Source organism: Labrus bergylta, chromosome 13, assembly GCF_963930695.1.
Source record: "Labrus bergylta chromosome 13, fLabBer1.1, whole genome shotgun sequence".
NCBI lineage: Eukaryota > Metazoa > Chordata > Actinopteri > Labriformes > Labridae > Labrus > Labrus bergylta.
Genome location: NC_089207.1, coordinates 1,059,547 through 1,073,795, shown reverse-complemented (window position 1 = coordinate 1,073,795; position 14,249 = coordinate 1,059,547). Strand labels below are relative to the sequence as shown.

At 39.4% G+C, this 14,249-nt stretch overlaps 1 protein-coding gene and 1 long non-coding RNA gene across 27 annotated transcripts in view; one reads left to right on the top strand and one right to left on the bottom strand.

The window, feature by feature from the left end:
* The window catches only part of LOC110005107 (protein starmaker), a 150,870-nt gene that overhangs the window by 18,670 nt on the left and 117,951 nt on the right, over window positions 1-14,249 (top strand). For 11 of the 26 annotated variants that reach the window (XM_065962348.1, XM_065962347.1, XM_065962346.1 and 8 more), the window contains one exon: window positions 9,789-10,085. The exons of 13 other annotated variants lie outside the window; for them this stretch is intronic. In XM_065962348.1, coding sequence (XP_065818420.1) covers window positions 9,789-10,085 — 297 coding nt within the window. Of the gene's footprint in view, window positions 1-7,611; window positions 7,843-9,788; window positions 10,086-14,249 lie in introns of those variants that run through there. 2 more of the 26 variants (XM_065962352.1, XM_065962344.1) reach the window with 2 other exon arrangements.
* On the bottom strand, window positions 2,780-7,929 carry LOC110005962 (uncharacterized). Its single transcript, XR_002279205.3, has 4 exons — window positions 7,770-7,929; window positions 5,073-5,562; window positions 4,398-4,559; window positions 2,780-3,507 (listed from the first exon to the last, which is right to left on the bottom strand). It is a non-coding gene; the product is annotated as an uncharacterized lncRNA (long non-coding RNA).

Sequence of the window (14,249 nt, the reverse complement as noted above, 5' to 3'; positions counted from 1 at the left end):
GTGATTTTTTCAGAATCCATACTGGTGTTCATACAGTATACAATGCATGTTCAAATGTTTGAGGATGCGTTTATATACTAGTTTTTTCTAAGAGTTTGGAAAAACATGGAAGAACTGAGACGGGACGGTAGTTTGTAAAATGTCCTGGATCACCCGATTTAAAAAGTGGAATAACCTTTGCCAGTTTAAGATCAGAAGGAGCAGTACCAGTTTCCATGGACATCGTAAAAACATGCAACAGCGGTTTCAATATTGATCTTTTTACCTCTTTAACAAGGGTTGCACTAATGCCGTCATGACCCGGGGCAGATTGTTTTAGCTCTATAATAATGTCATTTATCTCATTACAGTTAAGAGGTTCAAACGAGCAGAATGATGGAAAGCTACCTCTGATATAATCGGTTGAACTTTCATTTGTGTTGCCAAACTGCTTAGAGATGGAAGTTCCCACATTCACAAAAAACTCACTGAATTTGCAAGCAACATCGAAACGACTTGTGATGGATGTTTTCTCATCGGAAAAACTAAGCGGAAAAATTGTTGATGGTTTTTTCTTTTGGAGTAGCTGATTTATAATTTTCCATGTAGCTTTGATGTTCCTTGCAGAATTCTTTAACTGCTGACTGAAAAATCTTTTTTTGGCTACTCTAAGAAGATGATTATATTTATTCTTATACAATTCATAATTTGCTTGATTTAGGGGTGTAGGACATAAAATATATAGTTTATAGAGTTGGGTTTTTTTTAAATAATTTTTTCAAGCCAGCAGTAAACCAAGCATTATAATTATTATCTTTATCCAACCTTTTCGAGCAAGTTACTAAAGGAAAACTTTCATAGAATACTGAATTAAATGAGTTCATAAATATATTGTAAGCCAAATTAGCATCACTCTCCTTAAAAACATTTTCAAAAGATACCTTTTCCAACATATCTTGAAATTTGCGCATGTTACTCTCATTGAATTTCCTATAAGTTCCTGTGACAACTTCATTTTTGGTCTTAGCTCCATCCATCATTGTAAGTTGGAAGACTGGAAAATGATCTGAAATATCTGAATATAATATTCCTGGAACTGACATATTCTGCATAGAATTTGTCAGTATATTATCAATCAAAGTTGCCGTTTTATTTGTTACCCTGGTTGGTTTACTAATGGTTGGATAAAAATAATTAGCATATAAATTATTCAGGAAATCTTCAGTCAGACAGTGAGTCTCCCCCATAAAAAGGTTGATATTAAAGTCCCCAAGGATGTAGCAGGTTATTTATTAGTTCCAGTGTAGTGTTCAAGCTATCATTAAAACTATTTATGTCTGTGTCTGGTGGTCTGTAAATACAGCCTACAATCACATTTTTCCCAGAATCGTAACAGGAGATTTCAGTAAACACTGATTCTGTATCAGTTTGATGAGATTTGAGGGAAATATCAGATCTATTCTTAAAACTGTTTTTTATGGACATAAACTGAAACGCCACCTCCGATTTTATGTTCCCTAACAAAATGAATAGAGTTATACATAGACAGTTCATATAAATCCTTAGTTTCTTCAGTAAGCCACGTTTCTGTTAAAGCAACTACTGAGAAGTCATGTTCTAAGAGTGATAGATAATGCAAAAGCTGGTCATAGTTTTTTGGAAGGCTGCAGGTATTGAAATGCAATAGTGAAAAAATATTTGATTTTGTTGAAAGTGACTTGATATAGGCTATAGCCTAAAACTTAAAGCCACTGAGGGGCTACATAGACGGGCTAATCTAGTCTATTAATTGACGTGCTTGCTGCTTCGCTCCTGAGCGTAAGAATTAACAAAAAAGGCAGTCCAATATCTTCTTTGTTTAGGAATATTTATTTCTCATTCCATCATTGTCTTGATTACTGTCACATGTGAACTGTTCAAACAACAATCCAGACATGTCCATTTACATTCACTCCTGTTACCTCAGCGTGGCGTACAGCGGTCAAAAAAGTGTAATTGCTCCCTGTCTAGCAACACCTGACACCCCAGTGATAGTTCCTACCTATATAGAGTTTCACCTTAACCTAAAGGCGACACCTGCTGGAACAATTTGTGTTTGCACGTCATAAACATGGCTCCTACATAGGCATTAAACTGGCTTTCTCTATAGTAGTGACAAGGGCCTAGATTAGAGTTTGTTGAGAAGAAATTAATATCAGGATCAAAATTTGAATCATGAACATTTCCTTTTTCATGATTTAATTCAAATGGGTTAAACAGCATATTGTCTATGTCTAAGTGTTTTGAGTCATGACTGTCCATCAGGTAGGAGGCAAATTCATCATCAAGTATAGAGAAAGGAAATAGACTTACACATTCTTTACAAATCCAAGATGCCCATATGCCAGATGGCTTTTTAGATACTGGTGTAGATACTTTTTTGACACTGCGAACACTGATCTTGTTTAGTCATATTATGAAAGGAGTAAACATAGTACAGCAACATGGATTCCTTATGTCATTACCTCATTTCTTCTTGGCTTATGTGAAGGTGGGTGCACGATGAGCTTGTCATATTGTAGGTAAGCTATATCACCTCTCTCTCGTGCAGCTTTCATCTCTGGCAAAAGTTCTCTCCGCTTCTGCCGAACTGTGTCAGAGAAGTCCTCATTTATATAGACGTTCGACCCCTTCAGGGTTTTTGCTTTAGCCAGAATGGAGAGCTTGTCCTTATGCCTTAGAAGCTTCACTGTAATTGGACGGGGTTTGTTGCCCATTGGAGCAGGTTTACCTGAACGATGAGCACGTTCAATTTCAATCTGACGGTGATCTAATTTCATTTTCTCTGAAAGAAGGCTCCTAATTTTATCTTCTGTCTCCAACACAGCACTATTACTTTTTTTACCCCAGCAGATGGAGCAAAAAGGATGTGAGTACAAGATATGATCTGTGGGTCGCTATAATACGGGGAATATCATACATTTTTAATACAGTGCCTGTGACGTCAACAGCGCCTTTCTGAAAAGTTGAAAGAATTTCAACTTGAGCGTATGGACGTGCAGCACTTTTCTTCTTGGTGCACAAGCGCTTCATGCAGACACTTCTGAGCGTACAGCCAGCGGTTTTCTGCCCGGAAATACTCACTAGAATGTGTGTGAATTGAATTTCGCCTCAGTCTGGTAGTAGCTCGCTTGGTAGGCAGTGTTCTCCAGATTAGTGGGAGTGGGCTGCAGTGCTGAGTCTGGGAGTTGTTGTCTTTCATCCACATGAGCCAAAAAGACACTTTCTGCCTTTTCTCAGTCAAGAAGGCATCAACTTCAAAATGTATTTCACATTTCTACGTATATGACCCAATGTCAATACAGATTCATGTTTCAACCGGTGAAGTATCCCTTCAAATAAAGTTTTAAAAATGTTATGTTATGACCATGAAGTCGTTTTCTTAAAACAACTTACATCACACATAACCCGGATCATGTTTGAGAAATCCTCTGCAAAGAAGCATGGAAGGCCAAGTAGGGCATCTGTAAGTCTGTTTTGGTTTGAATCCTACAAAGGTGGGGGGGGAAATCAGGTCAATATTACCAGCGGTTGAACATTTTTTTTAAACCTTTACTTGAAAGTACAAATACATACTGAAATATCATCCACTGCATTACATTATGTTTGGTGTCACTGTCCAGTGAAAAACCATGTCCCTCAAAAATCCTCTTTTCATGAGCTCTCAAACCAGGTCTTATTTTAGCTGTGTGATAATTTTTCCAGTAATTTCAAAACAATTTAAAGAAAAAAGTCATTTCAGACTGAAGGATGAGTCATCAGTAGGCATGTAAAGATCACACACGCACACAATAATAAAAAGTCTGTAAGAACCATCAGAAAAAACAGTCGTCTGCTTCGTTGACTTTGGACTTTTCTGGGCATGTCTCTCTCTCTGCCGTTACTCAGGGGATGCGTTGAGACCATGCTGCATTCAGGGGTGCTCAGACAACGAGAGATACATTCAGGTGCACTCAGAAACGGAAGTTGCAGTAACAAAAACTAAGCTGGACAGACCGTTACAAGTTCAAATAATTGTTCAGTTGTTATATTGACTGCTGTCATTAAAAGAAACACATGAACACCATGATTCCTGTGTCTGTGGTGTTATCCAACTGACACCCCCCTCCTCCCTCCTCAGAGCTCTAAACCTAGGGGAAACACTGTAAAATAAATTGTGAAACAATCGTATCGTGAACCCAGTATTGGGAATCGTATTAACAGTTGAGTGAATCGTAGAACTTTTTTGATTATTTAGATGCAAAATACTCAGATAATGCTTTATTGAAATATATTTGGCAAATAAATGAACATTTAACACAAGAACGCCGGATTAAAACCGGGAAAATGTATTTTTGATTTCATGGGGACTTTAATGTTTATCTCTACACAGTGCTTACCTCTTTCCCAAGACACTGCAGAATTCTTCTCAGGATTAACCTCTTGTTGGATGTGACACCTGACTGGTACAACTCTATAAGGTTTGGTAACAAGGCATCTAGTCCACCAAAGAAAGACTCCATCAGGTCTGTGGTGACAATCCTCCTGAACTCTGAATTTAGCTGAAACATATGGATAAAAGAGAAAAAAGGTGACCTAAAAGAGCAGCATAAAGCTATATGCAGGGGTTGAAATTAAATTTTATAAATCTTTATAATGCTGTAATAGTCTTTGTTGTCCACTGAAAGAAAATGCACAAAACTTACATTTCCACCTCATCAACTGTTTACCACTCATGCGCGCGCAGCACAAAGGGGAAAATACAACTTTCAAGTCATTATTTAAAATTAAAATACATTAGTTTTTACTCACTGGTCAATAAAAATTATGAAGTTTAATATGATTCCCCGTTCATATCCACCTTGTAGCGAGTTGGCCATGAAACTTGAGTTTAAGCAGCACGGCAAATAAGCTAGCACTCTGCCACGAAGGAAGGAGCATTAGCTAATAACACGACGTTGCATTTTGCCTTTCCGGACATTAACTACCTACAACAAATTAATTGATCCTACAACTGATAACAACAACAAAAACAATAAAATGACTTATTAATAATGATAATATATTAAACTTACATCCAAGTCCGAATGCTGTCGGTTCACCGAAGACGTTCTCTCTCCTTACGGCTGCTTCACAGGACCGTTGAATTACTCCGCCTCCGTTCAAGCTATGTTATCAGGCGCACGGACTTCCTCCGCCGCAGGAAAGAGTCCTCTATTGTTGTCCAAATTTAGGTTGAAATTCGAATGAAGAGCAGATATACACTATACAATGTGTACTTTTGCCTATTTCTTACCATGGTTTAAAGAACAGTGATTCTGTCAAAGTCCTGGCTGTAATGAAGATAATAAAACTAAACTCAGTTGGGACACTAGTCTGTTGCTTTCCACTGGATTCACTCAGGTGTGTCGGCCAGAACACCACTTCAGGCCTTATTCCAGAATATGAATAACAAGAGGGCAGATTTGGTTGAATGGCTGTTTACTTCTTCCTCATAGTGAAACAAAATACAGGCATCTCAGTGGCCATTCAATATGACAGAGTATTGGGTCTTGTTGTGGTTTTCTATAAGAAAAAGAATAGCAGAATATATACTTAAGGAACACATCTGAATGCTTCATCTTACCTCTATAATAACATACAAAACACTACACAGTAATGTAATAGGTTATAATATGTAAATAAATAAAGGTAAGCTACATGTCTCTTTAACCTAAAGTATTAAGCACAGAAAGGCTATCGTAGGCTTAACAGTCATACAATCATTTCCCTATAAAAATACTACGATGCTTTTATTGTGAAGCACGGACATCAAACTTTCCTCCTCGTGCAGAGAGCAACACAGTTAGTAAGCATGTCGGGCCGTGACGTCAGCTAATTAGCATATCCAGAATACGCCGAACATCTAAGCTCTAAACTCTGGCTCCGCAGGAGTTAACAACTTTGCCTCAACATTAAAGAACACACAATGTCACATATAAGACTTCAGGTAAGTACTCACTCTTTTCATTCACGCACAACCAACTTCTGAAGTGATTACTCTGCACACTGATGGCTCATCTGTCATCGACTGATGCACACTGCTCATTACTACATGATGTAATTCTCTAAAATGACCAGCAGGTGACACCTCTCCCCTATTGAGCACAATATCATCACATTGATTTCTGCAAGTTTCACTTTTGAAAACTCATAAATGTAAGTTAAAAATCTAAAACTTGGGTCGGTTATTTGAGTTAAAGAAAATAAGTTAGTGGAGATAACTAAATTGGGCTGTGATGTTTTACAGTGTATACTTAGTACATATCAATCTTAATGTTGGGCAATTCCAACTATGTGTGAATAGGCTCCTATACTGACTTTGTTAAGTGATATATAACTTAAATCAAATATTAATCAGAAACAATCACAAGATTTCTTAACCTTAAAAAATAAATACATAATAGATGTAAATATACCTAAAATGTACAAAAATATACAACATAAATACATTGTTGATTTCACAATGAACAGAATGCAAAAACAGAATGGAGCAATACTCATGAAATGAATATAGACTGTGTGTAGTATAAATCACTCTGTAGGCCTTTTTTTATCAACACTGCCATCAAGTGGTGATAAAGACATAAAGTGAGACGATCATAAGATGAATACTATGGAAGTGAATAGTGATCAGAATTCAAATGATAACATGTAATCATTTAAATAAAAATGCACATTCTTTGACTAAATCAAAATTTCGAAAATTACATTTGCTTTTTCAATTTAAAAAAATGTGCATTTTTGAAGTTGAAAACTAAAATTCTATTCAGATAAATTAGTCATAATTTTATTTTTGAGTCAAATAATACTCCCATATTCTGAAAATTAAAAAAACATTTCTGTTGATGGATTTTAATTTTCAAATTAGCTTTATCATTTGAATTCTGATCACTAATCGCTTCCATACAATACTATCTACATTCTGTAAACATGTTTAAGACACAAACCTTACAAACCTAAAGAAATTAAAAATACATTCAAATATAAATTGTTTGTAAATGAGAGACACAACGAAAGCATACTGCTCCTGTTTCTTTAACAGCCCGCACAACCTTCAAAAAAAGATTTGGCATCGTGACAAAACTGTCAAAGCCCAGTTTCCTGTTTGATTTCAAACTAAAAGCACAGAGGCTAAATACAAAGAGCAGGTGAGTGAAAAAAATAAAATAAATAAATAAGACAAAACCTATTTAATTTTTGTTTTTAGTTAAAACGGACTGTCTTCTATTGATAACATCTGTACACCGAAGCTGGGAAACACACCTTTTCAGGTGGGCACCTGAGAGCAGATGAACAAACAGTGTGTCTGCATATAAAACCAATAGTTAACATTGTTCCGTCCACATATTAAGAGATATTTGAAGTTTGAAAAAGTAGCCTAACTTAAGCCGTGTAGCCTCGCATGTAGGCGTCGTGACTACACAATGGTCGAGCTTCTACCTTATTGTGAAGGTCGGAGACCGGAAGCTCAGGTGTTAACACCTGGACGAGACACTGTCGTTTAGAACCTTGCCTGTTTGTCTGCGTCCTACAGCCGCGCCCCTTTGTGTTACCTGAGCCCGACTGAGTGTTGACTTGATCCTGTTCTGACTTGTTGGAAGGAGAAATAACAACCCACGAGTTGTTGGAGTTAAATCAGAGAGTAAAAGTGTTTTTTCTGTTCCTGCACCCGCGACGACAAAGTGAAAGTACAGGTACACTGAAGGTACGACGGCGGCTGCGGAGCATACCTGTGATTATTCTGCTGCTCTGCAATGGGTTGCTTTTATTTCCTGGCCTCGTTCTTATTTACCTCCTGCCTCGGTGAGTTTTTCTTCTTTAACATTCTGCTGTTTTTATCTTGAGACTTAATGAACCTACAGAGCTGCAGACCTCACCACGAGCAGGACCAGACATGTTCAGTAATCATTAATACAAAGAGGGTTCAATAGTTCACTGCAGCTAAAAACTGTTTCCTTATCAGACATGTACATAAGTTTTGACCTGTGCAGTATTTTTGCTTTTAAAAATGCATAATTCACATGTTTATTATGAAGTAATAGACTTTATAGAAACACAGCATTACTTTGATACGTTTGTTAATAACAGACTAAGAAATACACCTGATGATATTAGTCTATTTCATGTTTACTTTTATTTGTTTTAACTTTGTATTCAAATGTTTAACATCGACTTTACACTTGTTACACATGAACAAACTAAACACACATCTTCACCACTCTTTACTCAGCATGTATCATCATGAAGTGTTAATCCTGGGACAATGGCAGAGACGTGTTCTCTGGTCATTGTTCAGGCAGAAGTTTGACATATTTTTACTGAGCGGAATCATACTGAAAGTTTTGACAGATAGATCTTGATGCATGGTTTTGTTCTCCGACTTAGAAAATATTCAATTCATGTAACACAAATAAAAGCCGGACTATCTCACAATTAAGACACTGGAACAAGGATTCTGGAAACATAAGTTGAAGGAGAATTTGTTGTTAGTCAGGGAGGTGTTCAGGTACAACTGCTTGTGTTTTAAGTGAATAAGATGTTAAACAGCTGATCTGTCTCCATGGTGATCCAATAACTGATGAAGTCTGTCAAATGCTGCTGTGTCGCCATAGGAAGTTGTTTAAATGACCTAGACTAAAAGTGACTTAGTCCTGCATTGAGATTAAAAGTCTTATTTACAAGAGTAAAGCAGTACAATAAACACATTACAGAGATAAACACACAGAGTAATCACAAACACAGATCAACATCCTGAGTCACAGAGAAGAAAAGTTAATTATTCAAAGCATCTACAACCTGAAGCATCTTCCTCCAACACCTTCAAACTACTTTAAAAAAAGATTTAAAGAGGGGCGCTGGTGGTGCAGTGGTTAGTGCGCGCGCCCCATGTATAGAGGCTATTGTCTTCCAAGCGGGCGGCCCAGGTTTAAATCCCGCATGTCATTCCCCACTCTCTCTCTCTCCCTGATTTCCAACTCTATCCACTGTCCTGTTTCTTCATTAAAGGCACAAAAAGCCCAAAAATAAATCTTAAAAAAAGAGGCAGACACAGATCATCCTGCAGGAGATTCCAGACCGCATGAGCAGCTTACCTTAAAGTCCTTTTCTCCATTTTTTTTATTTGGATAAAAAAATGAAGTTCTAGCCTTAAATCCAAAAGTACGACGGTCATGGATTAGGGCCATGTTAAAAAATTATTATTATTTTAATTTCGAGATTAAACTCATAAATTTATCTGTTATTAATATATTGTACTCGTAATAAATGTGGATGGAGAAAAAACAGCAAGTTACTAAAAACACTTTTGTACGACGGAGGATTACGGCCTTGTTACATTTTTTAATTTTTTTATTTCAAGATTAAACTCGTAAATTTATGACTTTATTCTCTTAAATGTACAACTTTATTCTTTTATTCTTTAAATACTTTAAGAGTTCTATTTTCATAATTTTCGCGCAGGCTGGTCTCGAACTCGTTAATTTACGAGATTAATCTCGAAATTTATTTTTTATTTTTTTTAACATGGCCGTAATCCTCCGTCGTACAAAAGTGTTTTTAGTAACTTGCTGTTTTTTCTCCATCCACATTTATTATGAGTACAATATATTAATAACAGATAATAATGCTCTAGTACAAAACAGGATTAACGGTCTCTAAATTCTATAAACACGTTTCATTAGAGTTGTTTTAAATATGCAGAACCCTTACAAAGACACATGCTTCATATTCTCATACCTCTCTATGATCAGTTCTAGGTGCTGAACCGCCTACAAAATATGTTCTCAAGGGGACGGGGGAGAGCTTGAAGCCGACCTTTTCTGGACAACCAAATTCAATTCTGTGGAAACATAACGGAAACAAAGTGGTGGAGTTTGACAGCAGAGAGCAGAAGGTGTACGGAGCGTACAAAAACAGGATCACTCTCGACTGGGCCACAGCAGAGCTCGAAATCAGAGGCCTCAAGTTTGAAGACAGAGGACTCTATGAAGTGGAAGTCGACATCAACAACATGTTACATCTGTCAGAATTCAAACTGGAGGTCATAGGTAAATTTAACATTGAACACACAGATTATAATCAATCCATCCTACAGCTGGAAGAGGGTTAAAAGTAAAACCTCAGAGTAAAATGTAAATAGAAACAGAAAGGGATGATTTGAAACATTGAAACCCCGTATGGAATTGAAAATAGCACAAAGACAACCTGCTAAATGTTGAAACTGTGAAATGACATTCTTTAATTTTCACCAAAATTTTCAACTTTTTGAGGCCGAAAGTTTTCACGAAAATGTTCAACTTTTTTTGATTTTGAATTGAATTTGATTCCAAAATGTTTAAAAAGAAAGTTGGTGCAGTAGCACAGAAGCTGATGGAACATGTCAAAGTTTAGAAGGTGAACTGGCTACAGGTTAGTAACATGATGGTTTAAAAAAAAGATGTGAAGGGCGTCTGTGAAAGTCTGTGCTGAGGTGAAACAATTAGAATCTTGTTGTTGTTTTTTTTACTTACAATTGAAATGAATGTGGGGCGTTCATTGTCTGCAAACTTTACATCTTATAAAAAGATTCAGAGAATCTAAAGAAATATCTGTAAGTGGAGGACAAGGCCAACAAAACAAACGGTGTGTCCCTGAGACAGCCCTGCTTTAAAAACAGATTCTGTAGTGGACACGGCATTGGCTCAGAAACAGAGTTCTAGCTAGCTGGAAAAAAACTCCTTAATGTACGTCGCTTTGAACAGAAGCATCTTGTGAATGAATTGTAGAATCGGGCACACAACAGAGAAATCTAAAGAAACTGCTGAAGCTGTGAAGAAAAGCTGAAACATCAGAAGATGAGTTATTTTTCCAGAAATCAGTTTTAAACTTTGTGGCTTTAAGCCCTCAGAAGCTGAACTGAATGGATGTGCAAGGCTGATACAGATTCAGTGAGTCACACTGTTGGGCTGTAAAATCTGCTTTATGTAGAATATTACCAATGATCAACTTCAGACCTGTTATAAAACCTTTCACCACAGGTTTTATGGCTGTTGTGGGGACATCTTTATAGACTGTGTACTTTTGGCAACTTTCATATTTCAAGTCGCTCATTTCATCACATTTGTATTTTTGAGGATTTTAAGCGTCTGAATTGCATTTTTCTTTGGTGATGTAAATCATACAAGTGTTTAGGACTTGTTGTAATCAGAAACAAACTTATATCATCATCATTATTCTATCACATTCTACACTTCAGGCGGTCAGAACAATCCTTTTCTCACTTTAAGTTACCGTGGGCAAGTAACTGTAACAGGACTCTAAAAGGAACTGAAGGGCACTGTAGAGGGGAGATCAAATATTATCTTTTTATATATGTGTGCTATCAAATGGGTTTTATAGTCCTGGATCTACTTTTTTACGATGGCCTTGGTATCAGCTGAGAGGTGTGCCCTTGATAAAAAACTAATTGTTCAAGTATCTGAAGACGGTTTATATTCAGTGTCAAAGAAGAAGTTACTTTCGCTCTCTTATGTCACAGAACATAGTGAACACAGTGTGTGTGTGTGTGTGTGTGTGTGTGTTTGTGTGTCCTCTAAAGGAGTCGATGTTAATCATACTGTAACAATACTTTATTCATCAGACACACTGATGTTTGACCTCAAACCCGTTCTGATAAGCAGTGTATGCCCTTTATACCCGACATTATGTTATCATATTATTCACTTGTTTGCACAGATTTTATGTTTCTTTTTATACAAACCAGGACCCGACCCATATGGGATTTTTGGGGCCGATATATCGAAATAATTTATTGGCCAGAATAACAACAGTAAACTTAAAGTCTTTCTATGTGATTTTTCACACTTAAATGCAGAAATCAAGTATCTGAAAATAACTCTGTGAGTCATGACTGTCTGCAATGGGTGTAACACCCGAGTCCCACTGTCTGTGACGTTTTTAGAGTCAAAGTCAACTTTATTGTCAATTTCAAAATATGCCAGACATACGGTGGAATCGAAATTGCGTTTGTCTCTGTCCCGCGGTGCAATACAACCACAATAAGGTAAAATAACATAAATAATATTTACAGTAATAAATTGTGTAAAAGGTACAAAATGGTAAATAAAATAAAATAAAATTGAAAGAAAAAGTAAACTTGTGCAATATGTGCAATGTGCAGTAAACTGATTGTACTTTTGAACAGTTAGCTTCAGAGTTATTAGTCCACAGTTCTTGGTGGTAAACGGGAGGGGGTTCAACGTCCAGTGTTCGTGGGGGCAGAGGGGAGGGAAGGAAGAGAGGGGAGAGAGTTAAGCTTCCTGACAGCTTGGTGGAAGAAGCTGTTTCCCAGTCTGGTGGAGCCGGCCCGCAGGCTGCGGTACCGTCTCCCCGATGGCAGGAGGCTGAAGAGGCTGTGTGAGGGGTGGGTGGGGTCACACACAATGCTGGTTGCTTTGCGGGTGAGGCGGGTACCATAGAGGTCCAGAAGAGAGGGGAGTGGGACACCGATAATCCGTTCAGCAGCCTTCACTGTGCGCTGCAGGGTCTTGCGGTTGGCAGCAGTGCAGCTCACACAGTGATGCAGCTGGTCAGGATGCTCTCGATGGTGCCTCTGTAGAAGGAGCACATGATGGATGAGGGGGCTCGTGCTCTCTTCAGCTTGCAGAGGAAGTAGAGGTGCTGCTGGGACTTCTTGGCCAGTGATGTGGTGTTGGTTGTCCAGGAGAGATCCTCACTGATGTGAACCCCCAGGAACTTGGTGCTGCTCACTCTCTCCACAGCAGCACCGTCAATGGTCAGTGGGGGTTTAGGAGTGGGGACTCTCCGGAAGGCGACAACAACCTCCTTAGTCTTGTCGACCTTCAGTAAGAGGTTGTTGTCTCTGCACCACGTGGCCAGTTGGCTGACCTCCATCCTGTAGTGCGTCTCATCGTTGTTGGAGATGAGACCAACCAATGTGGTTGCTGCTGAAGGATGGAGCGCAGTCGTGGGTCAGCAGCGTGAAGAGCAGGGAGCTGAGCACACAACCCTGGGGGGCCCCAGTGCTCATGACGGTGGTTTTTGATGTGCTGCCGCCGACCCGCACTGTCTGAGGCCTCTCGCTGAGGAAGTCCAGCAGCCAGTTGCACAGGGAAGTGCTGAGCTCCAGCTGGTCCAGTTTGCCGATCAGCTGCTGAGGGATGATGGTGTTGAATGCTGAACTGAAGTCTATGAACAGCATTCTGACGTATGAGTTTTTGGTGTCCAGGTGGGTGAGGGCTGGGTGAAGAGCAGAACAGATGGCATTCTCGGTGGATCTGTTACCTCGGTATGCAAACTGGTAGGGGTCCAGGGTGGTGGGGAGGGTGGATTTGATGTGGGCCATGACTAACCTTTCAAAGCACTTCATGACGATGGGGGTCAGTGCAACAGGTCGATAGTCATTGAAAGTGGATGGTGAGGGCTTCTTTGGAACGGGTATGATGGTGGTGGCTTTGAAGCACGACGGAACAACAGCCTGACTCAGAGAAGCGTTGAAACTGCAGCCTTGCGGACCTGCAGCCTTGCGGGTGTTGATCTTGGAGAAGGTTCTCTTCACGCTGGCTGCAGTCAGGCACAGGGTCTGGTCGTGGGGAGGGGGGGTGGTCTTCTGTGGGGGCGTGCTGTTGTGTGCTTCAAACCTGGCAAAGAAGCTGTTGAGGGCGTTCAGCAGAGAGGTGTTGCTGTCACAGGTCTGTGGCTTGGGTTTGTAGTCTGTGATGGTCTGGATACCACGCCACAGGCTCTGCGCGTCTCTGCTGTCCTTTAAGTGTCCGGTTATTTTTAGTGTGTAGCTGCGTTTGGCTTCCCTGATGCCACGGGACAGGTTGGCCCTCGCTGTTCTCAGGCAGGCTGCGTCCCCAGCTCTGAAGGCGGTGTTCCTGGCCCTCAGTAGCCCGCGTACCTCTCCTGTCAGCCATGGCTTCTGGTTAGCCCGGGTGGTGATGGTTCTGGTGGTGGTGACATCAGCAATGCATTTGCTAATGTAGGAGGTAACAGTGTCAGAATACTCCTCAATGTCTGTGTGGTTGTTGGAGGTGGCTGCCTGCTTAAACATCTCCCAGTCTGTGGTATCAAAGCAGTCTTGCAGTGCAGCAGAGGCCTCCTCTGGCCACACACATACCTGCTTCAGAACTGGTTTGGTGACTTTAACCCTCGGTCTGTACGCTGGCATTAGCATTACACTGATATGGTCAGAGTGGCCGATGTGGGGG